This window comes from Mirounga leonina, unplaced genomic scaffold (genome assembly GCF_011800145.1).
Source record: "Mirounga leonina isolate KUSES-001 unplaced genomic scaffold, KU_Mleo_1.0 Mir_168, whole genome shotgun sequence".
Lineage (NCBI taxonomy): Eukaryota > Metazoa > Chordata > Mammalia > Carnivora > Phocidae > Mirounga > Mirounga leonina.
The window spans coordinates 46,922,835-46,950,752 of NW_023270426.1; the positions used below are offsets into that span (position 1 = coordinate 46,922,835).

At 39.5% G+C, this 27,918-nt stretch overlaps 1 protein-coding gene across 1 annotated transcript; it reads left to right on the plus strand.

Annotated features, from left to right (window-relative positions):
• Positions 1-914: 914 nt before the first annotated feature.
• HMGCR (3-hydroxy-3-methylglutaryl-CoA reductase) lies at positions 915-27,581 on the plus strand. Its single transcript, XM_035014659.1, has 20 exons — positions 915-1,020; positions 6,613-6,800; positions 7,456-7,567; positions 7,844-7,931; positions 9,048-9,132; positions 10,478-10,583; positions 13,782-13,888; positions 13,999-14,115; positions 14,524-14,684; positions 14,804-15,051; positions 15,254-15,429; positions 16,680-16,874; positions 17,667-17,825; positions 17,973-18,130; positions 19,311-19,416; positions 24,172-24,342; positions 24,647-24,787; positions 24,871-25,029; positions 25,473-25,627; positions 25,774-27,581. Exons 2-20 carry the CDS (start codon positions 6,636-6,638, stop codon positions 25,826-25,828), a joined length of 2,664 nt encoding a protein of 887 aa, XP_034870550.1. The 5' UTR covers positions 915-1,020; positions 6,613-6,635; the 3' UTR covers positions 25,829-27,581.
• Positions 27,582-27,918: the final 337 nt, after the last annotated feature.

Here is a 27,918-nt window from a genome sequence, read left to right on the forward strand (position 1 = left end):
GCCAGTTACCCTTGGCTGAAATGCAGGGTTGATACAGGTAAGTAATGAGAGATACACAAGAAATGTGGGGTGGGGACATATTGGTGGTGTCAGGTTCTTTAATCAAGTAGACAATGAGCAATTCCAGGGGGCAGGCCTATGGAATAATAGGATCCTAAGGTGGAAGTGCCTTCAGAGTGGGGAGACCTGATAGGAGAGGCTATTGCACTCTTTGGTCTAAGAGATAATAAAGGCCTGCAGCGACGGGTAGCGCGGAGAGAATGCAGAAGACACAGGAGAGGCACATTTCAGAATCAGCGGTGTGTGACTAGCGAGCGCTCCACACAGAAGCACTGTGCTGAGGGGCCCCAGTGACTGGAACTATTTATACAGATGGGTAAGTCGCAGGAAGGTGTCGTTTTAGATTTTTGAATATGAGTCACCTTTGAGGTTTGGGTTGCACCTGGCTGCCACCTTCTCTTTTTTCAGGTTCACCTCTTCTCTCCATCTCTCTCTCTCTCCACTAAGTAACTGGGCTTTCTACCCTCAACCTGACCCTGCGTTTATTGTCGCCCACTGCTTCCCACTGGTGCTTCCCATAGTACTCTCACAGCCGGGATGGCCACAGGTCAGGTCCTGGCCTGTAGGACACTCCACCCGCCAGATCCCCTATCGCCTTCGCCTGAGCAGCTTCCATGCTTGCGCCCCCATGGCCCTTGGACCAATAGGCAGGCCCTAGTTTTGAGACTCGACTTGCTATTGGTTGGCCGAGCCATGGTGAGAGATGGTGCGGTGCCCGTTCTCCGCAGCAGTGAGAGCTGTGGGAGGTTGTTAAGGCGACCGTTCGTGACGTAGCGCCGTGAGGGCGAGCAGCACCCAGATGATTGGTTGGACGATCGGACGATCCTCTCTCATTGGTCGTAGGCTCAGCCGGCTCCGAGTGTGCGTATGCCGAAGGTTCCTTCCGCTTCGCGTCTCCGTTGACTGGAGACAGGCGGAGCGCCGGCTCCCGGGTTCGGTGGCCTCTAGTGAGATCCGGAGGTGAGGCGGGCGGTGGCAGCGAAGGGGGGCCGGGGCGGCGGGGAGCGGGGCAGTGGTGGGTGGAAGCGGGATTAAGGCCGGGTTGGTGGTGGTTCTCGGGCTCCTCCTGGCCCTGGGAAGGGGCAGCCGGCAGCTCCTGCGGACCTGGCGGGAGCTGCAGTGGCGGCTTTGCGGGTGTGGCGGCCCGGTCCCGCGGAGACTACAAGGAGACGTCCTTGAGGCGCGGCCGGCCGAGTGGCGGCCCGCACCAATGCTGGGGGAGCCCGGCGGCCGGCCTGGGCCTGAGGGGTGGGCGGCGGGCCGGCTTCTTGGCTGCCGCCGTCACCGTCGGTGCGTAGGCGGGGCGTAGCCGCGGTCGCCCGCCCAGTCCGAAGTAGTGGGTGTAGGCTGGCAGTCACGATCATCGGGGCGGAAAGGGTTCCAGGTAGCGCGACCTCGGAAGCCGCTCGATTCGAGAAATGCTGGGAGTGCGTGTGTGTGATGTGCTGGGCCCGCAGCTCGAGGAGAGGCCTCGACGAGGTCTATCAGGTGCAGGCGTTCACGCCCAGGCGCTGCTGTTCGTCAGCACCTTTCTTTAAAGTAATGGGGAAGATTTCCATAAATGCTCCTGACTCACACAGCCATGAAAAGAACCGTGGATCTGCAGAGAGGTGCCGGGTCATTTCCAGGAGAGACGAGTTGAGAGGATGCGGAGCCCAATGTAGGGACTTGCCCAAGGACTTAAAGTATTCTTCTTCTACTCACCGCCCCCCCCCCCCCCCCCCCCCCCCCAGTTTTCTTTTTTGTAAGGGGCTTTAGTCTCCTTGGTTCTGATGTCGTTGGGTCCAAACCTGGTAGGCCTTCCGGAATTATTTGGTTTGGGTTAGGAAAGACGTAACTTGGAGGTTCACATATAGAACAATCGGTTTCTGTCGTAGGAGAAGGCAGATGTATTCCATCTTAAATGGTCGTCTGAAATATTTCATAGCTTGGTTGAGTGCATGCCGCCTTAGAGTTGGTCCTGAAAAGTCATAAGAAACATTTGTTTCTGGGCTATACTAAATAATCATGCATAATTTCAGCATCTTAATGCAGAGGATGTGTTTTTTGCTCATGAATGTATTTTACTCTCCATGCAATGAAAGACATTTTCTGATTTAGAGGTAATCTAGCAAAGGCCTGGAGTGTACTGTGGGATCGACTGACTGGTTTTTGAGGGCCTGCTTTGTTGTGTCTTCACAGGATTTGTGATAAACTTGATAGGAAGGACAAATGGGATTTAATAACATGAAGGTTAAAAAAATGTGCAAAGATTAATTATTAACATATGAAGCTCATGTGTGGCATGAGCCTTTCAGGATGAAGTGTGTAATGTGCTCGTGTGTGCTTTTTTAATTCTTGTATGATCTACTTTTTAAACCAAGGATGGATAACTACATGTGTATCAGTATCTATCTAGGTTGACCCCTATGAAATTGCAGGTATTTGAAATTTGACTTTTTTTTTTTTTTACCTACAAAAGTAGCAGTTTCACATGGTTCCACTTAATACTTGTCTTTGTCAAAGAACTTTGGAACTCTAGCTTAGTAAGTGAATAAAGAGAGATGTGACTTACAAAAATAAAGATGTGACTTACTCACAAGTGTGTAATAGAATGGGGTGTAGAATCCAGGTTTCCTGATTTCCAGGGCAAGATTTTTTTTCCCCCTAGGATACCAGATTGAGCAACAGAATGCTAGATCCTGTTGGAACTAAAAATGACACAATGTAAGACATGGTTCTTGTCTTCAAAAAGTCAAAATTTACACAGCAGTTAATTTGAGAGCTGTGTAAGGTATAATCAAATGCTAGGATGTATAGTGCAGGAAGAGTGCAAGGTAGGAGGAAGGAGATTGAGTTGGATGCCAAAGCATCCTTTTCTGCAATTGGCTATGGTAGTGGTTTCTTAACATATTGGACTGGAGTTTGAGGATTCCATTGAATTTAAATAATCTTTTCTTTTGAAGAATCTCTGAAATGTTTGTGGCATATTTCAGTGTGCATAAGCAAGACATGCATTGCCTATTTAGCTTGTTTTTTTTTTTTTTTTTTAAGTAAAATGTTTTTACTGTAGCATAGCCTGAATAGTGTCCATTGAATTTGCATGAGCTGTCCTATAGCCTGCTAATGCCACTTGCAACTGCTGATGAAGGTGGAAGACTGGATTCTTTGGCATTTAAATACTTTGCATAATCACAGGGAAATGGGTAGGGTGCTTATGAGAAATGAGAACGTATACAATTATGGTTACTTTTGACACACACTGTACGTTCTTTTACTGAGTTTGTGTTCCAAATAGGTGAGCTTCTCTGTGTTTGGGGCTGGTTCACAGAATCGTGTAATTTTTTTCTGAATGTTGCAAAGAGTTTATACTTAGGAAAGAAATGTCCCAGAATTGACAAAGCTACCATGAAATCTTTTATTTAAAAAAAATTTTATTGTTATGTTAATCACCATACATTACATCATTAGTTTTTGATGTAGTGTTCCATGATTCATTGTTTGTGCATAACACCCAGTGCTCCATGCAGAACGTGCCCTCTTTAATACCCATCACCAGGCTAACCCATCGTCCCACCCCGCCCCCCCCATGAAATCTTTTAAAGGGACAACATAATGTGCCTAATATACAATTATGGGTTAATGATGCTAAACCAATTTGTGATCAAATTGGGGTGTCTTCCTGCTAGCAGCTCATATTTTAATTGAACTGAATTAACTTTTTAATAGTTAAGAATACATTCACTTAATAGGGAATAACCTAAGTTGAGAGTTTTTTTGGCGGGGAGAGAATGTTAGAAATCGTTTTGACCTAGTATTGATATGTATTTTTAGTTGGTTCGTTTTCTGGAACACTGATGCTAGTTGATCCTTTAAACCAGTTTGTAGGATTTTGTTTCTTGTTTTTGAATATAAGAAAGATGTTATGTGATAGAAAACTCTCCTGAGGGGCGCCTGAGTGGCTCAGTCGTTAACATCTGCCTTCGGCTCAGGTCATGATCCCAGGGTTCTGGGATGGAGCCCCGCATTGGGCTCCCTGCTCTGCAGGAAGCCTGCTTCTCCTTCTCCCTCTGACCCTGCTTCTCCCTCTCCCACTCCCCCTGCTTGTGTTCCCTCTCTTGCTGTGTCTCTCTCTGTCAGATAATAAATAAAATCTTTAAAAAAAAAAAAAAAGGAAAACTATCCTGAAAATCTAGGCTCTTATGAGGCTTTTGGTTATAATGAAGTAGTATTCAAATCTAAGATATGATTAATACTCTCCAAAGTTTTAAGTCCAAGTCCCTGCTCATTTAATAGAAACTATTTTTGTTATTGTTCATTTTTGGAAACAATGTATAGACTGTAGCCTCTCTTCCCTACCCCATTCCCCTTTAATATGTTCCCTGAATGCTCTACATTCAGCCTTTAAACGGGGGGTGGAGGGGTGTGCTAGCAGGTGGGCAGTTATATTTATATCTTGTTGGCTTAGTCATTTTTAGGTCTATTTCAAGATGGATCAATAAAATACATGCTACTGTAGTTTATGAGTTTATTTTTAATTAAGCAGGTATTTGTTGAGCAACTGCTGTGTGTGGGTGAAAGGTTCTGGAGGATAAAATGAGGAACAAGGCTCAGGGAAGAAGGTTGAAAAAGCATGAATAAATAGGCAGATGCATGCCACATTTATAGAACTTAGTGACTGCTAGCCTTTTAAAATTGAGACCCACAGTAAGTAATACATGTTATGTTGGAACTATACACACACACACACACACACACACATATATATATATATATATATATACACACATATATATATATATATAGTTTCATGAAACATCAAGTTTTAAGAAATAATACCTACTGGGGCACCTGGGTGGCTCAGTCGTTCAGTGTCTGCCTTTGGCTCAGGTCATGATCCCAGAGTCCTGGGATCAAGCCCCACATTGGGCTCCCTGCTCTGCAGGAAGCCTGCTTCTCCCTTTCCTGCTCCCCCTGCTTGTGTTCCCTTTCTTGCTGTGTCTCTCTGTCAAATAAATAAATAAAACCTTAAAAAAAAAAAAAAACCTACCTATACTATATTCTTACAGCTATTTTTTTCTATTTTATTTTATTAAACAATGTTTGTTCTTACAAAATTGATTTCATGATTGAATTGATCCAATGAAAGGTTGTCACCTACAGTGGGAAAGCCAGCTATCCAGTCGGGGCCTGGTGCAGCTGAAATGGGGAGAACATCGTGTGACAGTGGGGGATGATGTTCAGGAATTGCTTTGGTTCCTAAAAGCTACTCTTATTTTCTTTCCCTTAACCTTTAGATAGAGTAACTTTGTTTTTCTTCATTTGTTGCCTTTTAATTTTCTGTCTTCAATAAATGAGTCATTTTCTTAGTTATTTCCACAAACATGAGATTCATTTGAATTCCTGCTAGTGTCTCAATCAGTAGCCTTACTTTTTAAATCTTAATTTGAAATAGATTTTGATGGGTAGTTAAATATGCTTTATTGTAAGCATTAATTTTAATATAAGTAGGTTTACAAGTTCCTGTATTAGAGACCAGTGACTATGTCAGATTTTTAAAAAATCAGAATATCAAAATTATTGTAATTTAGCCAACAGACATGAGGAAGTTTAGTCATGGTAGTCATTAGGTCAAAATTACCTGTATGTTCTCCAGGGGCGCCTGGGTGGCTCAGTTTGTTAAGCGTCTGACTCTTGATTTCAGCTCAGATGGTGATCTCAGAGTCTTGAGATTGAGCCCTGTGTCAGGCTCCGTGCTCAGTGGAGAGTCTGCTTGGGATTCTCTCTCCCTCTCCTTCGGCCCCTCTCCCTCTGCGTGCGCGCCCTCTTTTTCTCTCTCTCTCTCTCAAATAATCTTTAAAAAAAAAAAAATTACCTGTATGTTCTGTTGGGAATTTTTGAATGTCATAGACATCTACTTTGGCCAGTACTGTAGTGGCATTTTATTAGCTGTAAAATTTGGGAAAGACTTTTTTCTCTGGTGACAGCAAGAGTAGGAAGTTTTATTAAACATCATTTTGCTAGTAACATTATGCCATATGTTAGATGGGATGGAAAAGTGTAATGGACCCCTACCTTTGAGGAGGACACTCAACAAGTAGATTGTTTGGTATTTGCCTTTTGCGTAACCAGAATGGAGAATGTAGAGGGTGCTTATGGGCATTTTATACCAGGGTAATTAGAAAACAGATGTTAATAGTTGTTTCTCACTTTTTCCCCCCTGCTTTATTGCTCTCCTCCTTGGCTCAGATAATATCGTGGGCTGAGATATTTATTTGGTTTCATCATAAATGCTTGAATTCATACAACTTGTAAGAAATAGCTAGTTTTTAAGTTGGTTGCTAGTGACTGATAGAGGATTTAAGTTTTGTGAGTAAAAAAGTAATATCAGAGTCCTCTTATTTTAGTTTTATAATTATTTTACGGAACTAATAAGGAACACTGTCAAATAGTGTTATACATATGTATAAGACACTGTGCCTACAAAAGCAGGGTTTACAGTGCAAAATCTTAAAATCTTTTCCTAAAAATACAGTGAACTGTGTACTGATAGTGGCTTGATATTCCTTTCAGGATCCAAGAATTCTGTAACTACAATGTTGTCAAGACTTTTCCGAATGCACGGCCTTTTTGTGGCCTCCCATCCTTGGGAAGTCATAGTGGGGACAGTGACACTGACCATCTGTATGATGTCCATGAACATGTTTACTGGTAACAATAAGATCTGTGGTTGGAATTATGAGTGCCCAAAGTTTGAAGAGGTTTGTGAAATTAATTTGATATTCACTAAATTTCATTTTCAGTTTCTGAAGAGCATTTCCTCTTAGTGACCACATAATCAAAAAAGTTACAAGTAGGGGCGCCTGGGTGGCTCAGTTGGTTAAGCGGCTGCCTTCGGCTCAGGTCATGATCCTGGAGCCCCAGGATCGAGTCCCGCATCGGGCTCCCTGCTCAGTGGAGAGCCTGCTTCTCCCTCTTCTTCTGCCTGCTGCTCTGCCTGCTTGTGCGCTCTATCTCTCTGTCAAATAAATAAATAAAATCTTAAAAAAAAAAAAAAAGTTACAAGTAAAATCTTTTAGTATTCATGAACATACCTCAAATTTCTATTTACTTGTATAGTTTGGAAATACACTTTTTGCCTTCTCTGCATAAAATGAGTGTAATTGACTTTACTTGAGAAAATAATAGCTTTAAAAGTGACTAACAGAAAAATGATTGGCTTTAAACAGATTGTTTAAAAATTGGATTTAATTTTTGATTTGCATGTTTAATATTTTTATTTGACTTGTATTGTGCCTATATTTATATTTTCATGGTAATATACAAACTAATGATACATACAAAATAAAAATTCTTTTAGTGGCTTATTTTAAAAGGTAAAGCTATTGGGATTTTTTTTTCTATCTCTTCCAATAGGATGTGTTAAGCAGTGACATTATAATTCTGACAATAACACGATGCATAGCAATCCTGTATATTTACTTCCAGTTCCAGAATTTACGTCAACTTGGATCAAAATATATTTTGGGTAATCATTTTATACATTTAACTTCTTGTGCTATCAAATTTTTGATTTGCTATGGAAATACATAATTTTATTTGTTCAAATCATGTATATGGAAGTGTGTATATTGCTTAAAGTGCACTGCACGCATTTAGTGATTTCCCAATTGGGAGTAAACATTTTGATATTTAAGATCTTAATCATCGAAAATAATATTTCTTTCAGAATATTATAGGGGACTGTACGTTATTATTTTTGTAATAAAGGATGATTTTTTCCGTTTGAATTTTGTCATTTTAGGTATTGCTGGCCTCTTCACAATTTTCTCAAGTTTTGTGTTCAGTACAGTTGTCATTCATTTCTTAGATAAAGAATTGACAGGCTTGAAGTAAGTATTTAAAACATAAATACACTTTTTTTCAAAATATATTATTAAGAACTGTTCTTCAAGTTATAAAGTATTATAATATATACATTTAAAAAAGTTTATAGGAAATATGGGGAAAATTTTCATGCTGTCATTTAGCTAATGTTAATATCTGTTAACATTTTGGTATATATCCTTTACTACTTTTTTTTTACATTTAAACAAAAATTCTGAGATCATATAACTTCTTTATGTCTTTATAATTTCTTTATGCCTAATAATAGTTTATCAACATCTTTGCATGTCCTTAATGCTAAACTAAATTATTTGTATTGGTTGTCTAGTATTCCCCTGGGTGAATATATTGTAGTTCATTTACTTAATTCTCTAGGATTGGATTGTTAGGTTATTTAATTTCCTCTATTAATAACACTGATGAATGTCTCTGTGGCTAAACTTGTGTTCATATTCATTCTTAGGATATATTCCTAGGAGTGACACAGTGGCTGTGTTAAGTTTTTAGGGCTTTTGATATTGCCAGCTGTCTCTCCAGAAAACTTGTTCAGTTTATCCTTCCACATATAGTGATTAATGTTTAAAAATTGTGTATATTCCGCTTTTTTTCCCATGTTAATTCAAGGATATATTTTTTACTTAGGATGATATTTTGCTATAAAATTATCAAAAAGTATTTCTGTGTAAATACATTTACATTTTTTAACATTACAGATATTTTGAGCAATGCATATGTTTAGCTTTCAGGATGTCAAAGGGCAGTGAGTATAAGGTGTACCTTTTAGGCTGCAAAAAGGTATACATACTAAGGAATCGTACAGTGTATGAGGTGGTTGTTTTATTTTAGAAAGCATTTTTAATTTTTTTTTAATTTTTATTTTTTTAAAGATTTTATTTATTTATTTGACAGAGAGAGACAGCTAGAGAGGGAACACAAGCAGGGGGAGTGGGAGAGGGAGAAGCGGGCTCCCTGATGTGGGGCTCGATCCCAGGACCCTGAGATCATGACCCGAGCCAAAGGCAGCCACTTAACGACTGAGCCACCCAGGCGCCCCTAGAAAGCATTTTTAAGCCACATTTTTTCCTGTTAAATGTACCTGATCATCTTGATTTTTTTTCCAGTGAAGCTTTGCCATTTTTCCTACTTTTGGTTGACCTTTCCAGAGCAAGTGCTCTAGCAAAGTTTGCTCTCAGTTCCAACTCACAGGTAAGTCTTTTTTTTTTTTTTTTAAAGATTTTATTTATTTATTTGAGAGAGAGAATGATAGAGAGAGAGAGCATGAGAGGGGGGAGGGTCAGAGGGAGAAGCAGACTCCCTGCCGAGCAGGGAGCCTAATGCGCGGGACTCGATCCTGGGACTCCAGGATCATGACCTGAGCCGAAGGCAGTCGCTCAACCAACTGAGCCACCCAGGCGCCCGGTAAGTCTTATTTTTAAGACATGAATGTTAATAGTATTCCTTTCTTTCAGTTTGTTTACATTAATAGGAAGCATTAATAGTTTCTTCATAGTTCAAGATTCAGGATTTGCCTGCAGTTTTAAGTTTACTTGTCAAGACTTAAGACTGGTCTTCCTAGGTGCCCCAGGAACTGTCCCAGTTACCTGACAACTTAGTTATAATTCCGTAGCTCCTGGAATTTGGGATCTTCCCCATTTTCCTATGTGAAGGTTTTAGAAACTAAGGTAGTAAGACTTTGGATAAGTAAGAGTATCTACCTACTGAAACCTATCAGAGAACAGGACAGGATGTAATGGAAGAGAGGCTCAGGGTAGATTTATTTCTAAAACTTTAGCATTAACCCTAGCATTATTTTCCATCTAAAGTTTTATCTTGATGTTCATTAGTCACTTTAAATAAACATTTTTAATAATCTTGCATCAGAGTACCTTAGTATAAAATAGCATGTAATTCTGCCTTGATTATGTATTTGATGAATGTCTAGACCCCTTGAGCATGTTGACAAACATATGGTTTAGGTCTCATAGTATTAAGGTCTCAAAAAATTTGCAACTAAGAACGATCAATAGTAGCCAAATATAAAATGTTACAGTATTTCATTATGCAGTATTTATTTTATTTTATTTTAATTTTTTTAAGATTTTATTTATTCATTTGAGACACAGAGATACAGACAGAAAGAAAGAGCATGAGCAGGGGGAGAGGGAGAAGCAGGCTCCCCGCTGAGCCAGGAGCCTGATGTGGGGCTTGATCCCAGGACCCTGGGATCATGACCTGAGCTGAAGGCAGACGCTTAACCATCTGAGCCACCCAGGCACCCCTCATTATGCAGTATTTAAATGGCAGGATTGATGCATGCCTCAGAGGAATCTTCCCAAGTAGCATCTCACTTAGTGGAAAGGGAAAGCAGGGCACTGTACATGACCTTTTTCTTAATCCTTTGCATCTGGAATGCCTGTTAGTGGTATTACATTGTCTGTTTCACTCTTTGTATAGCAAATTAGATTTTAGTAGAGGTCCTGGGATGCTCTCTAACATTTTTGAAAGTTGTTTTGTACTTTACTCTCATTGATATGTTTGGTCTGTGTTTTAGGATGAAGTGCGGGAAAACATCGCTCGTGGAATGGCAATTTTAGGTCCCACATTCACCCTTGATGCTCTTGTAGAATGTCTGGTGATTGGAGTTGGTACCATGTCAGGTTTGTAAGCAATTTTTAATATATTTTAAAATAAGTTTGTAGATGAAGGGAAAAAGGAACATCTTAGATTGCATTGATTATTCTTAAATTCTGACTTTAAAAGTCTGACATTACTCTTAAAAAGGTTTTAATTGAATGAGTATATGGGTTTATCTGACCTTATGTCTGTCTGCTTTAGTGAAAACTTAGTAGCAGGTTACTGATTTTTCACTAATGCCACCTTCTCTTTCTGTGTTCCACTCTTTTGATGACTTTGTAGTGTTTGTGTTTTTTTTTTTATTTAGTTTTTAACCAAGATTGTATTCCAAGGTTCATCTGGAAAGCACCTTCCAGTTCCTGCTGTTACCCAGACTAAATTAGTGACTTGGTTCCTTGTGTTTTAATTGTCATGTAGGAGACAGTGAAGAGTCAGGAGTGGGCCAGATCTAAGTTAGATCCACCTAATAGGCTGGTTGGGAAGATTTAATCAGATGGTATGCAGTACATCTTAGCGAGTACCTGGCATTAGTCTCAACACATGTTTCTTAATCCTTAATTGGATAGTAGAGAGTTAGATGTTAAATATCAAGCATAGGACTCCATTATACAGGACAAATATTGTGGCCTGGCATGGAAATTTGCCAGAATGAATATATCATGCTGTTGTTAAGGTTTCCTAATCACTAAGACTAGACTTTATGGTTTTCTCAGGGAGCTACCCTTTGTAACTACAGTTCTAGTCTATTCCTTGGGAGGCCTGGGTGGCTTAGTCGGTTAAGTGTCTGCCTTCGGCTCAGGTCATGATCCCAGCGTTCTGGGATCGAGTTCTGGTTCTCCCTCTGCCTGCTACTGCCCTTGCTTGTGCTCTCTCTTTCTGACAAATAAATAAATAAAAACTTAAAAAAAAATGAATATTCCTTAAAATCTACTTTTGAGGTATAGTTTTGAGTTTTGACAAAGATAAAATTATTAAATCACGGGCGCCTGGGTGGCTCAGATGGTTAAGCATCTGCCTTTGGCTCAGGTCATGATCCCAGGGTTCTGGGATCGAGTCCTGCATCAGGCTCCCTGCTCGGAGAAGGGCCTGCTTCTTCTTCTCCTTCTGCTGCTCCCCCTGCTTGTGCTGTTTCACTCTCTCTGTCAAATAAATAAAATCTTAAAAAAAAAAATTATTAAATCACCACCACAATCAAGAAAAATGTTTTTGATTGGGTGAAAACATACCTATGTGATTTTATTCAAATAAAAGAGTATATAGGAAGGTGAAGAAGATTAGCCAGGAACTGGCAGTAAGCCATGAAACCAAGGATTATTCATTTGAAATTGATGTGGAAAGTAGGGTGATGAATTTTGGCATGCTGGGTCAGAGAAGTAGACAAAGAACATGATAAGATTTATAGTTGGAAATTAGACATGTACAGCTATACAGAAATGATATAATTAGGGATTTGGCTTAGGGTAGAAGAGGACAGGTTTAACACATATTAATGAGGAAGTAGCCCTTTGGAAATCCACTAAAAAAAAAGTCTTCACTTCTTGGAAATACATAGATTGGTGCTGTCTCTTCCTGTAGTAGCCGAGTGGCACAGAGAGACTGTTCTGGGATGGAGTGAGGAAGAATGCAGAGCATATCGCAACAACAGTAGTTACTGTTGTGCAGACGGAAACAGCTGATAACTAAGTTGTAAAAGCACTGGTCAAGTATTGTTTCTGTGCTCTCAAGTCTGAAAAGATAACATTTGGCTACTATCTAAAGTATAGGTTGTTCGCAATGCTTTTGTTATAGCTGTATATTCTCTTGAATTTCCACGTTTGAGAGTAATTGCTGTAGATTTTTTTTGAAGTATAGTTGACACGATGCTGTAGAATTTTAAGAACAATACAGTGTATGCTTTCGTTCTATTATTTAGTCAAATGATCTATAATGATTCAAAAACAAAATATACAATATGTTGAGTTTCTTGTATTCTAGTTAGCGGTTTTGTAACAGGAGGGAATAACTTTTTATTTACATTTCAAAACATTTTTATATTTAATATGAGTGACATCAGAAATATGTTTTATATTCAAGTTTATTTGTAATGTTGAGGGAATAGAATTTGGTAATCAGAGGTCTTCTTCAGCTCTAAAATTCTGTTACCTTCTATTTGAGAAGATTACCGAGTGATATCTTCAACATTTTATAGTGGAATGTTTGTTAATTTTGGATCTTGAGTTGCCTTTGCACATTATTTAATTTTTCAGATAGATTAGTGAAATTAACCAAAATTATAAGAACATAAATAGATACAATAGAGGTTATATTGAAATGAGAGTTCAGTAGTACACATGACGTCTTTATTATGATACTGTATCAGGAATGGCATAGCTGGTAGTAAGGTTTACTTTAATAAAAAGTCTTTGGTCCACAGGTGAATTGCTTTTCTGGTAAAGAGTGGAATTGGGTCCTAACTGTGGGGGGTTTGCACATTAGTATAGCCTGGCCTTGTTATTCTTTTTTTTTTTTTTTTTAAGATTTTATTTATTTATTTGAGAGAGAGAATGAGATAGAGCATGAGAGTGGGGAGGGTCAGGGGGAGAAGCAGACTCCCTGCTGAGCAGAGAGCCCGATGCGGGACTCGATCCCAGGACTCCAGGATCATGACCTGAGCTGAAGGCAGTCGCTTAACCAACTGAGCCACCCAGGCGCCCTGGCCTTGTTATTCTTATTTCAAAACAGAGTACTACCATTTAATAAAAGGGGATTATCAGATGTATATTTACGTACAGCAACTGTGCCTGGCATTGTGACGGATTTGAGACATGGGAGAATACAAGTTCTCCTTCCTTGAGGGAGCTATTCCTGCTGTGCTGTAAGGCTTGGCATCACCTTAGAGTTCCTCCTTCTTCTTCCAGTAGACAGCAAAGAGCTTAATATACTAATATTTTCTTTTTTTAAAGATTTTATTTATTTCTTTGAGAAAGAGAGAGAGCACAAATGGGGTGAGGGTCAGAGGGAGATGCAGACTCCCTGCTGAGCAGGGAGCCTGACCTGGGACTCGATCCCGGGACTCCAGGATCATGACCTGAGCTGAAGGCAGACGCTTAACGACTGAGCCATCCAGGCGCCCACAAATATTTTCTTGTATTTGTCTGCTTAGAGGAAAAGTCCCTGTGATGTATGCTCTATCAAAAATACATGTACTTTACTAATTATACATTTAATTTTTCTCTAACCAGGGGTGCGTCAACTTGAAATTATGTGCTGCTTTGGCTGCATGTCCGTTCTTGCCAACTACTTCGTGTTCATGACTTTCTTCCCAGCTTGCGTTTCCTTGGTTTTAGAGGTAAGAGCAGTTCCTACGTATGGCATCAATAGAAGAGTAATGTTTCTTATCACATCCGTTCATATAGATAAAATCAGTACCTTCTAATGTAACACTGGTTTACTTCATAGCTTTCTCGGGAAAGCCGCGAGGGTCGTCCAATTTGGCAACTGAGCCATTTTGCTCGAGTTTTAGAAGAAGAAGAAAATAAACCAAATCCTGTTACTCAGAGGGTTAAGATGATTATGGTAATTACGTAGTTTTCTTCTCCTTTTGGTATCTAGTTCAGTGTCATACTCTGCTTTTTTACTTTTTTCTCTCCTTCTGGTTATCTTTCTACAATTGTCTCTTTCATTGATGTTCCTCTTCCTTTTTTTTTTTTTTTCTTGTTTCTCATTTCTTTGAGACTCCTCATCTCTCTCCCCTAAACAGATTTTTCAAGTTCCTCCACTTTATGTCTCTTTGAAAACCTGTTGTTGTTTGCAATGTTTCCAGTAGTTCAGTGGGCCACTGCTTTAGTCACAAGTGTGGGACTCTCTTTTCATGCTAAGGGGGAGGCCATGGGAGATAGTATCTGGTTATCCAGATGCTAAGGATGAGAAGTTGAGGTGCCATTGATATGCAGAGGATACATAATTTATAACATTTTATTTCAGTCTCTAGGCTTGGTTCTTGTTCATGCCCATAGTCGCTGGATAGCTGATCCTTCTCCTCAAAACAGTACGGCAGAAAATTCTAAGGTTTCTTTAGGATTGGATGAAAATGTGTCCAAGAGAATTGAACCAAGTGTTTCCCTCTGGCAGTTTTATCTCTCTAAGTAAGTCACCTGAGGCCTGCTTTGTTGTGTATTAATCATAGCACTCTTTGTTACTGAAAGTTAGTTGTGCCTTTTTTACTTCTGAGTAATAACATTTTAATTTGCTTTCTTTTCTTTAGAATGATCAGCATGGATATTGAACAAGTTATTACCCTAAGTTTAGCTCTCCTTCTGGCTGTCAAGTACATCTTCTTTGAACAAGCTGAGACAGAATCTACACTCTCATTAAAAAACCCTATCACATCTCCTGTAGTGACTCCCAAAAAAGTCCCAGATGATTGTTGTAGACGTAAGCCTGTACTGGTGAGAAATAGCCAGAAAGTCCATGCAGCAGAGGAGGAGACAGGGATAAACAGAGAAAGAAAAGGTGATTTCTTGTTCTCTTTATTTTCTATTCTTCCAATTCTGATTTGTCAAGAAGTTGGGTTCATTTTAAAACTTATATTCACATCCTTCCCGCCGTCTCCTGGGACTGGGCTCAGGGTCTCCAGGGTGCGGGTTGGGGGAAAGAAAAAAGAAAACAAAACGTATGTTCACAGTTGTGAGATTCCTTTTGATCTCTTGAACAGTTGAGGTCATAAAACCCTTAGTGGCAGAAACTGACAGCCCAAACAGAGCTACGTTTGTGGTTGGTAACTCCTTACTTGATACTTCACTGGAACTAGAGACGCAGGAACCTGAAATTGAACTTCCCATGGAGCCTCGGCCTAATGAAGAATGTCTACAGATACTTGGGAATTCGCAGGTGAGGAAAATAAAATTAACTCAAGGTTTGTATCTTTCTTAAGAAAAGGAGCTTTTTTTTTTTTTTTTTTTTTATTAGAGGAAGGAAGGAAGTCCTAGCTCCTGAGTACCTGCTAAATTCTGGGCATTGTGTTGTGTGGTTTGCAGGTAGTGGCCTTATTTATTTATTCCCCACAACCTTGTGAGATAGTTGGAATTACCTCCATTTTTCAGGTAAGAAAGAAAGCTGAGGCTCTGGGAGGCTTAAGTATTTCCCAAAGTAATACATTTAGGAAATGGGAAGGCTCGGATCCAGAGTCCAAGATTTACTGACTCAAGGTCAGTACTCTTTGTACTTTATTAGTGTTTGCCAGAGAGATAAGCCACTACTCTATTCTCGTGAGTTTTGGGGCCTAGAAAAGGCTTAACTCAAAAATGAGCTTCAAAGACAGAAGAAAGGTTTTTTTTTTGTTTTTTGTTTGCTTTGAAAGTAAGCTTGATGCTCACAAGGAAACTTGTTTTCCTTTCTGACATGTGAATGGATGTTCTGCCTACATGACCATATGAGTCCATTCATGCTTTAGTGTGAATATTGTGTTCCATCTGTATCCACTTAATCTGGTTCATTCTTAATTTATGTGCACGTGAGTGAGAGTAGCATCAGGTTTGTTATTTTTTTCACTTTTCCTCGTTCCTCTTAAAATGTGTATCGATAATTTCAACTGTCTTCCTTATATACAGGGTTAACAAAATTTAGAGGGTGGGATTCAGAATCTTAATTTTTTTTCCTACGAACTTCACTTGTGAGATTTAAGTGTTTTGGTTTTACATTTGTTTAGTGTCATTTTTTATAAAGAATTTGCTGTCGGGCACCTGGGTGGCTCAGTCGTTAAGAGTCTGCCTTCGGCTCAGGTCATGATCCCAGGGTCCTGGGATTGAGTCCCGCATTGGGCTCCCTGCTCAGCGGGAAGCCTGCTTCTCCCACGCCCACTCCCCCTGCTTGTGTTCCTGCTCTCACTATCTCTGTCTCTGTCAAATAAATAAATAAAATCTTCAAAAAAAAAAAAAAGAATTTGCTTTCATTTTGATATTCTTATTTCCATTCAAATCATCTCCTTTAGAACTCCAAAGTTCTTTGAGTTCTCCTCTACTGAGAACATCGTTTGTATTAAATGCCTTATTTGTTATGAAGAATATGAAATGCACTTCTTCAGGTTTTTTTGTCCTCCCTTTCCCACCAATCCCTCCCAATTTTTTTTTTCATTTCTTTAGAAAGGTGCAAAATTCCTTAGTGATGCTGAGATCATCCAATTAGTCAATGCTAAGCACATCCCAGCTTACAAATTAGAAACTCTGATGGAAACCCATGAACGAGGTGTATCTATTCGCCGACAGTTACTTTCCAGAAAACTTCCAGAGCCTTCTTCTCTCCAGTATCTACCGTACAGGGACTATAATTACTCCTTGGTATGTTGTTTTCTTGGTTTGGGAAAGTTTGCTTTGAAGCTTTTATTCTTGTAGCTTTACTCTTTAGCTTTTTAGTGTTTTTCTTGACAAGTCTTTTATATGTACATAGTGTTATAAAACATTTTTTAAAATCATTGTACTTTAATTTTGTATTCTCTTTATGATTATAGGTCCTAGAAAGTAAAAATATTTTTCCTGTTGCTTGTAGTCATTACTCAGTGATTTTAGTACTTTTACATACTTCCTTTTTTTTTAAGCATTTATTTATTTATGAGAGAGCGAGAGAGTGTGTGTGTGTGTGTGTGTGTGTGTGAGAGCACAGGCAAGGGGGAGCGGCAGGCAGAGGGAGAAGCAGGCTCTCCACTGAGCAAGGACGCTGGGATCATGACTTGAGCTGAATGAAGGCAGACACTTAACCGACTGAGCCACCCAGGCGTCCCAATACTTTTTAAATACTAAAGAGTAAATAAAAGGGGCGCCTGGGTGGCTCAGTTGGTTGAGCATCCCAACTCTTGGTTTCAGCTCAGGTGGTGATCTCAGCATCATGAGATTAAGCCCTGCGTTGGCCTCCATGCTCAGCAGGGAGTCTGCTTGAGATTCTCCCACCCTTTGCCCCTCCCGGCTTGCGCGTGCCCCGCCCCCCAAAATGAATAAAATCTTTTAAAAAAAAGAGTAAATAAAAGATTTTGTTGAAAAATACACTAAAGGTTTAAGTTTAAAGAAAATTATTAATGACGAGGGTTGTGTATTTGCGATACAGATTTTCACCTGGTGCCTGACTTTACCTTTTAGGTGATGGGAGCTTGTTGTGAGAACGTTATTGGATATATGCCCATCCCTGTTGGAGTGGCAGGACCTCTGTGCTTGGATGGAAAAGAATTTCAGGTTCCAATGGCAACAACAGAAGGTTGTCTGGTGGCCAGCACTAATAGAGGCTGCAGAGCAATAGGTGTAAGTTGGCATTTATATATTTGCCTGTTTTAAGATAGGCCCTGAGGCTAGGCAATGAGAAAAGATTTGGGGACAATCAAGGACACCTTTTGCGACAAGCAGAAGTGTTTGCAGGATTAACATGCTTCTGTAACATCCTCTGCGTAGCTCGGTGGAGGTGCCAGCAGTCGAATCCTTGCAGATGGAATGACTCGAGGCCCCGTGGTGCGTCTTCCCCGTGCTTGTGACTCTGCGGAAGTGAAGGCCTGGCTTGAGACACCTGAAGGGTTCACAGTGATAAAGGAGGCTTTTGACAGTACTAGCAGGTATGGGGGGCAGGGGGTTGTATATGCATTTTTATTTCAGAGCCAGTGTCATCTTCTGTGATCGGTAAATGTAACTATTAACATATATTGTCTGCTTCAGGTGACCTAACAAAATATTAACTTGAAGTCCATTTATTCAAAATGAGTAATATTTATGCTTGGTTTGGGGGATGTGGGTGAGGACATAATGTTGATCCAAATGAATACCTCCATAGGAGTAAACAGAAAAAAATAGTGTGAGCTAGTAAGTTTGTGTGTTGGTTTTACAAGGTTCACTTTGATTAGATTGTTACTTTGTCCTAGAAGAGCATTGATTTAGAATTGCCCTAGGGAGGAGTTGCCTGAAAAAAAGATTTTCCAAGCAGGATAGAAGTAAATATTTGTATAGTAGATTTACTTTGAATACATAAAATTAAATTTATAAAGAAGCATAATCAGTACAAATGATAGCCCCGTTTTATTTTTTTATTTTATTATTATTATTTTTTAGAGAGAGTGTGTGTGTTTGAGTGGGGCGAGGGGCAGAGGGAGAAGGAGAGCGAGAATCTCAAGCAGGCTCCATAGTGCATGGAGTCTGACATGGGGCTGCGTCCCAGGACTCTGAGATCATGATCCAAGCCGAAACCAAGAGTTGGACGCTTAACCGACAGAGCCACCCAGGCGTGCCGTTGATAGCTCCATTTTAGTTCAAGCTCATATCTTTGTTTAATTATTTATTTATTTTTTGACTTTTAATGTGTATCTGTGATGATGGCTGTCTGCAGCAGCCCTCTCTTCTTGTGGCATATAAGAACGAGACGGTTGAATTAGCGTTCTAACGTAATGTTTAGTTAAAGAAGAAAATACATTTTTTTTTTTTTTAAGATTTTATTTATTTGAGAGAGAGAATGAGATAGAGAGAGCATGAGAGGGGGGAGGGTCAGAGGGAGAAGCAGACTCCCCGCTGAGCAGGGAGCCCGATGCGGGACTCGATCCCGGGACTCCAGGATCACGACCTGAGCCGAAGGCAGTCGCTTAACCAACTGAGCCACCCAGGCGCCCCGAAGAAAATACATTTAATAAGTAATCTCCGTGAGCGTTCTCTTATGTATAAAATAAATCAGCTGAACTGGATTTTTTAAGATAACTTCCATCTTCTCAAAAAAATAACAAAATAAAAAATCTTTGCTTTTGTTTACAGATTTGCACGTCTACAGAAACTTCATACGAGTATGGCTGGTCGCAATCTTTATATTCGTTTCCAGTCCAGGTCAGGTGATGCCATGGGGATGAACATGATTTCAAAGGTGAGCCTGGATAGACTATATTAGAACTTGCAAGACTGATTGTCCCAGGGGAGGGGAACGGGGTGTCAGGGAGATAAGAGGGGAGCAGACTTGCTGTTTATGTCCTGTATTTTTGAATTTTGTTCATGTATATATACTACTTACTCAGAGTTAATTGATTGAAAGATTTTTATTGAAGGCTAAATATTGATTCATATAACTCATTAGGCATTTTTTTTTTTAGGTCTTGAAGAGGGTTTATATTTTATTTTATTTTATTTACTTATTTATTTATTTTTATTATGTTCAATTAGCCAGCATATAGTACATCATTAGTTTTTGATGTAGTGTTCAGCGATTCATTAGTTGCGTATAACACCTAGTGCTCATCACCACACATGCCTTCCTTAATACCCATTACCTGGTTACCCCATCCCCTCCCCCCTCCCCCCCTTCTGTAATCCTCAGTTTGGTTCCCAGAGTCCAGAGTCTCTCTCGGTTTGTCTCCCTCTCTGATTTCTTCCCATTCAGTTTTCCCTCCCTTCCCCTGTGATCCCCTGCTATTCCTTATGTTCCACATATGAGTGAAACCATATGATAATTGTCTTTCTCTGCTTGACTTATTTCACTTAACATAATCCCCTCCATGTCCATCCATGTTGATGCAAATGGTGGGTAGTCCTCCTTTCTGATGGTTGAGTAATAGTCCATTGTATATATGAACCATATCCTCTTTATCCATTCATCTCTTGAAGGGCATCTCGGCTCCTTCTACAGTTTGGCTATTGTGGACATTGCTGCTATGAACATTGGGATGCATGTGCCCCTTCTTTTCACTACATTCTGTATCTTTGAGGTAAACACCTAGTAGTGCAATTGCTGGGTCATAGGGTGGCTCTATTTTTTTAACATCTTGAGGAACATTCATATATTTTCCGGAGTGGCTGTACCAGCTTGCGTTCCCACCAACAGTGTCAGAGGGGTCCCCTTTCTCCACATCCTCACCAACACTTGTTGTTTCCTGTCTTGTTAATTTTTGCCAGTCTAACTGGTGTGAGGTGGTATCTCATTGTGGTTTTGATTTGTATTTCCCTGATGGCTAGTGATGTTGAACATGTTTTCATGTGTCTGTTAGCCTTTTGTATGTCTTTTTTGGAGAAGTGTCTGTTCATGTCTTCTGCCCATTTACTGACTGGATTATTTGTTTTTTGGGTGTTGGGTTTGAGAAGTTCTTTATATATCTTGGATACCAGCCCTTTATCCGTAATGTCATTTGCAAATGTCTTCTCCCATTCTGTGGATTGCCTCTTAGTTTTGTTGACTGTTTCCTTTGCTGTGCAGAAGCTTTTTATCTTGATGAAGTCCCAATAGTTCATTTTTGCCTTTGTTTCCCTTGCCTTTGGGGACGTGTCTAGCAAGAAGTTGCTGCAGCTGAGGTCGAAGAGGTTGGTGCCTGTGTTCTCCTCAAGTATTTTGATGGATTCTTGCCTCACATTTAGGTCTTTTATCCATTTGGGGTCTATTTTTGTGTGTGGTGTAAGGAAATGGTCCAGTTTCATGCTTTTGCATGTGGCTGTCCAGTTTTCCCAGCACCATTTGTTGAAGAGACTGTCCTTTTTCCATTGGATATTCTTTCCTGATTTGTCGAAGATTAGTTGACCATAGAGTTGAGGGTCCATTTCTGGGGTCTCTAATCTGGCCCATTGATCTATGTATCTGTTTTTGTGCCAGTACGATGCTGTCTTGACGATCACAGCTGTGTAATATAGCTTGAAGTCAGGCATTGTGATGCCCCCAGCTTTGGTTTTCTTTTTCAACAATCCCCTGGTGATTTGGGTTCTTTTCTGGTTCCATACAAATTTTAGGATTGTTTGTTCCAGCTCTATGAAAAATGTCGATGGTATTTTGATAGGGATTGCACTGAAAGTGTAGATTGCTCTGGGCAGCATGGACATTTTCGCAATGTTTATTCTTCCAATCCATGAGCATAGAATGTTTTTCCATCTCTTTGTGTCTTCCTCAATTTCCTTCATAAGTGTTCTGTAGTTTCTAGAGTACAGATTCTTTGCCTCTTTGGTTAGGTTTATTCCTAGGTATCTTATGGTTTTTGGTGCTATTGTAAATAGAATTGATTCCTTGATTTCTCTTTCTTCAGTCACATTGATTAGTGTCATCAGGCGTTTCTTGAATAGTATTTGTATTTGATATGTTTAATTTAGATTTGGCATTATACATGTTCTGGGTCTACTCAGAAGGGCTGGGAAGAATCTTGGGGTTAGTGCTTCTTAACATTGTCCTATAAGCCTTAAAAGCTCACCTATTCTAGAGACCCCAAGACTTTTATGTAAGAGGCCAAGTTCATTTGTATAATCCATTTATTTTAATTATTTCCTTATAAGAAGATTGTGTATGGCTTACATTTTATTCTACTGATATTTGTTATTTACAAATATTCACAAATCTGAATATTAACACATTCCCAAATGTGTTAAAGTCAGTTAGGTTAGCAAAATTATTTTGTGGTTTACCTGTATATGAGAACTGTTTGAAAAGAAAGAGGATAGTGACTAAATATGTAGCTTTTAAAAGTTCTTAAAAATAAACAATACAGTGGTTCTCAAAAAATTAAAAAGAGAATTATGATCCAGCAATTTCACTTCTGGGTATTTACCCAAAAGAATTGAAAAGAGGGTTTCAGAGACATATTTGTACAGCCATGTTCATGGCAGCATTATTCACAATAGCCTGAAGGTAGAAGCAACCTAAATGTTCATGGACAGATGAATGGATAAATAAAATGTGGTGAATACATAAATGGGATATTATTAAACTCTAAAAAAATAGGAAATTCTCACATATGCTAAATGAGGATCACTTGCTAAATTAAATAATCTGGTTAACAAAAAAGACAAGTACTATGCAAAATTACATTTATGAGGTACCTAGATTAGTTAAATTCATAGAGAAAGGAAGTGGAAGGGTGGTTACCAGGGGTTGAGGAGAAAGGAAACAGAGTTGCTGTTTAACGGGTTTGGAGTTTCAGTTTTGTAAGATGAAAAGAGTTGTGGAGATGGGCTGTACCACAGTGTGGATGTACTTAAGTGACTGCTTACCTATACACTTAAAAATAGTTAAGATGGTAAGTTCTATGTCACATGTATTTTAACCACAAGTAAAACACATTTTTTTTAATTGCCAGTAAGTATGTTTTCGGTTTTTGAGGTACGAGTTGGTAATTGAATTAATTTCACTTAATTGGAAGTCTTGTTTACATTTTTGTAAGGTTAATCCCAATGAGTTTCATTTACAATAGAATTTACTTTTATGTCTGACTTGTCTTTACTGACCTTGTAACTTGGGCTTATGGGTAACACTTGAATAACTAGAAGAGGTAATTTATTACACATCGATCATGGGTTGAGTTACTCCCAGTGACATGATTATGAGTATTAATATTCTCACTGAGTATTTTTAAATTCATTTTTAAATTTAATTAAAAATTTTTTATTTAAATTCAATTTAGTTAACATATACTGTATTATTAATTTCAGGGGTAGAATTTAGTGATTCATCAGTTCCATATACCACCCAGTGCTCATTACATCAAGCACCCTCCTTAATGCCCATCACCCAATTATCCCTCCCCACCAACCTCCCCTCCAGCAACCCTCAGTTGTGTTTCCTAGAGTTCAGCCTCTCTTATGGTTTGTCTCCCTCTCTGTTTCATCTTATTTTTTCCTTCCATTCCCCTATGTTCATCTGTTTTGTTTCTTAAATTCCACATATGAGTGAAATCATACGGTATTTGTCTTTCTCTGATGGACTTATCTTGCTTAGCATAACACCCTCTAGTTCCATCCATGTCATTGCAAATGGCAAGATTTCATTCTTTTTGGTGGCTGAGTAATATTCCTCTGTGTGTGTGTGTGTGTGTGTGTGTATACACACACACCACATCTTCTTTATCCATTCATCTGTTGATGGACACCTGGGCTCTTTCCATAGTTTGGCTATTGTGGACATTGCTGCTATAAACATCGGGGTGCACGTACCCCTTCGGATGCCTACTTTTGTATCTTTGGGGTAAATACCCAGTAGTGCAATTGCTGGGTCATAAGGTAGCTCTATTTTTAACTTTTTGAGGAACCTCCATACTGGTTTCCAGAGTGGCTGCACCAGTTTGCATTCCCACCAACAGTGTAGGAGGGTTCCCCTTTCTCCGCATCCTCGCCAACATCTGTTGTTTCCTGACTTGTTAGTTTTAGCCATTCTGACTGGTGTGAGGTGGTATCTCACTGAGGTTTTGATTTGTATTTCCCTGATGCCAAGTGATGTTGAACACTTTTTCGTGTGTCTGTTGGCCATTTGTATGTCTTCTTTTGAGAAGTGTCTGTTCATGTCTTCTGCCCATTTCTTGACTGGCTTTTTTGTTTTTTGGGTGTTGAGTTTGATAAGTTCTTTATAGATTTTGGATAGTAGCCTGATCTGATAAGTCATTTACAAATATCTTCTCCCATTTTAATATTCTCATTATATTCTCATTTACATCCCTGTTCATCAGTGACTACAAAGAACTTAGTTTTCATTCCTAGAAAGAAACAGTAGGAGTCTATACCTGACTGAGAACTTCATGACTGTGATGGCTAATAAAGCTGTTTTTATTTTATGCTCACTTTCTTGTATTTAGAAATATTATAGTTATTGTACTTATTAGTATTATTAGATACAAATAAAGCTTCTGATCTATGCATTTTAATTTTATTGTGTTGTTGACAGGGCACAGAGAAGGCACTTTCAAAGCTTCATGAATATTTCCCTGAAATGCAGATTCTAGCAGTTAGCGGTAACTACTGTACTGACAAGAAACCTGCTGCTATAAATTGGATAGAGGGAAGAGGGAAGTCTGTGGTTTGTGAAGCTGTCATTCCAGCCAAGGTTGTCAGAGAAGTGAGTGACTAGATGATTATTTTATTTTGTTAATCTTTAATTGGGTTAAAGATTGGGGAAAGGAATATTAACATTTTAAGTAAACCTTAATATATGGGTGTGTTTTATGTTAAAGATGACTGTTGTATCTTGCCCATCTGTGTGTGGTATTCACTTGAACAAACTTGACTGATACTCTTTGTTGAGGACAAGACTTAAGTGGGACCATATCTAAACTCTCTTGCTTTACGGAAGGATAGATCTGGGTAGCGTGCCCTGAATCTTCCGGTGGAACATGTAAAATGTCCACAACTCTGTTTGCTAGGTATTAAAGACTACGACAGAAGCTCTGATTGAGGTCAACATTAGTAAGAATCTGGTGGGCTCTGCCATGGCCGGGAGTATTGGAGGCTACAATGCGCACGCGGCGAACATTGTAACTGCCATCTACATTGCCTGCGGACAGGTGAGGGCTCAGCCTCCACTTCTCTCCTCTTTTGTACTTCTAAGGAAGAGAAGTTCTATACTTTTCCTTTTTATTTTTTTCAGGATGCAGCACAAAATGTTGGTAGTTCAAACTGTATTACTTTAATGGAAGCAAGTGGTCCCACAAATGAAGATTTATATATCAGTTGCACCATGCCGTCTATAGAACTAGGAACTGTGGGTGGTGGGACCAACCTGCTCCCTCAGCAAGCCTGTTTGCAGGTATGACACCTCGGCCCCAAAGTTGGCTGACCTCAAGCCTAGTTCTGACTTCCTGGGATTCTCTGTTTCTGCCTGACATCACTTCTCAATCACCTGTATTTTAGCTGGTCTTTTCATTCTTTTGCTTCTCACACCAGCCTAATCTAGTGTGTCCAAGTAAGCATGCTGAGGCATATGCTTAGTAAATTGAGAAAGTAGTTTAAGAGAGCGAGTGAATGTCCATCCACACTGAGTTAAGTGCCCTGCAAACCAGGTGGTGGATGTTATATGCACTGTGGTCTCTGTTGTCGGTACTGGCTATCAAATCTTGGAAACTGAGTACTTCTCCTGGGGTCTGGTTCTATTCTGATGCCATTGTAGTTGCCCTTATTTCAGCTGGTAGAGAAGGAAGTTGCTGCCCTGACTTTAAGGGTGAGTCCTGCTGTGTCTCTCCCTGGCTGCAGATGCTAGGCGTTCAAGGAGCATGCAAAGACAATCCTGGGGAAAATGCCCGGCAGCTTGCCAGGATCGTGTGCGGTACAGTAATGGCTGGGGAACTGTCACTGATGGCAGCGTTGGCAGCCGGACATCTTGTCAAAAGTCACATGATTCACAACAGGTAAGACTTAAAGATCTATTTAACTTGTTTTCCCTATACTTAAGATCTGCAGTACAAAGACCTACTATGCAGGTGCAATAGTCCTAACTTAAAATTCTGCATTCTTGATATTTTGTATATCTCTACTTTGTCTTTTTCTGCCCTAGGTCAAAAATAAATTTACAAGACCTCCAAGGAACTTGCACTAAGAAGGCTGCTTGAATAGCCCGGCGGCTCTGAACTGAAACATGGGCGTTGGGTTCTAAAGGACTAACATAAAATCTGTGAATTAAAAAGCTCAATGCGGTGTTAACATGTTGAGGATGAATAGACATGACCTGTGAGCCGACTGCTTGGTGTTTGGCTGTTTCAGAAAGGTCTGAGATCCTTCTTTCCATGCAGATTTCTCAGATCTAAAAATAGGCTAGTACTTTACATGCTGTGCTCTCTGGAAGGATCTCAACATGAACACCATGCTTTAAAGCGTCCACAGATGGTAATCTACAGCTCACTTCTGAAAGAGAATACAGACTGGAAAAAAGTGTTTTATTTTGATGAAATCCATGGAGTTCGTGATGATCAGTGTGAGATTGACCCTCTCCATCCTCCCTTCCCCTCTGGTTGAAAATGGATTTTTAAATTATACTCTAGCTGACAAACTGATTTCATAGTTAATTTATTAAGTCTGGGTTATAGGACTTTAAGAGATAAGAGCTAAGTTTATTTTTTTGTAAACTAATACTTCATTTGGTGCTGGTCTATTTTGATTTTTTGGGGGGTAGCCATTGTGATTCTTCAGGAGGGGACTTCCTTTCTTCAAGGGAAGAATTACTCTTATTCCCCAACTACTGAATTATGTGCTAAGCAGTGCTAAATCGTTTCCTGTCAAGAAAACAAATCACTGCATTAATCTTTGCAGACTGTTTGTTCAGAGAGGCCTTTTGTCTAAGTATAAATGTCTAGATTGCTAGAACGTATCTTCTAGCATAAGGCTTTAAGGAACAGAGTTTTGCATTCTTTGTTAAAGATACAAGAGCTTTTAATATCGCCTAGACAAAGGTGACTCTCTTCCTCAAGAACGTGTAAGTCTGTGACCTCTCAGAGCTCAGAGGGTAGAAAACACAGGTTTGAAAGAAAAATGCCATTTCTCTAAGCCAACTTTAATTACTTAAAAGACAACTGAATTTATTTAGCGGAAAAATCTAGGTGGGTTTTTGTAAAGAACTGTATCAAATCTGTGTATGTTGTAATAAAGCTGCTTCTGCTAGGAGTTTATTGAAAGTGTTAAAGAAATAAATAAAAATCAACTTGTATACTGATAAAACATTCTAAGCTTGGACCAGAGAAGATAGTTTTCTTTAATGTCCAGGAAACCCTGGCTTGCTCGTGGAGCCCATTGAAAGGGAAATCAGCTTTCAGAGCCAGTGAAGGTGCCACGTGAATGGCCCTGGAGGAGTGTGCTTCGTTCCTGCGGCTAGGAGGTTGGAGACTGAAACATTCACACAGGGCTCTTTGATAGACCCATGAAAGCTCTTAGCTTCCTCAGGGGGGTCAGCAGAGTTGTTGAATCATAATTTTTTTTTTCAATGTACAAGTTTTGTATAAATAATAAAGAACTCCTTATTTTATATTACATCTAATGCTTCAAGTATTGGTCTTGGAGAGAGAAGATGGACTCTGAAGAACATTCCAGTAATGCCATGGCAGCATGTAGAGCCTCTGAGTGATTGTGTCTGCAGTACTCTTGTGGAGGATTGACCTTTGCTGTTGTATGTAAAGTTTAAATTGCTTCTGTTGTGACTTTCAGCCAGTGACTTCTTATTTATCTGAACTTTTCATGGAAGTGGCAGTGAAGTGTGAGTCTTCATTCTGGTGACTGTAACCAATATTGTCTTGCTAAATTAATGTTTTGTACAATTACTAAATTGTATACATTTTGTTACACTTTTTGCTCAGTTCCAGTAAATTATGAAAAGGAAGTTAATGCTGTTCAGTGTAAGCAGTAACCTTTTTTTTGTTGTTTGGATTAACCCTTGGCCTGAGGCCCAGGAAGCTTGAAATCAAGTCTGGCCAGAGTGGTAATCTAATAACTCCTGCTAAGTGTCCTGTGACCATTTATCATTTTCCGTCATATGCTCCAATTCCTACAACATGAATGGCAGGCTAGTGTTGTATGTATATTAAAATAACTTTTTTTATACGTAGAGAATTTGATTAGTTCAGCTTTATCTCATCTCAGCTGGACTACTTTTGGATTTGGGGGCATGAGGGTTGGTTGAGAGGAGGAGGGCATACAGACCGGGCAGCCAAAA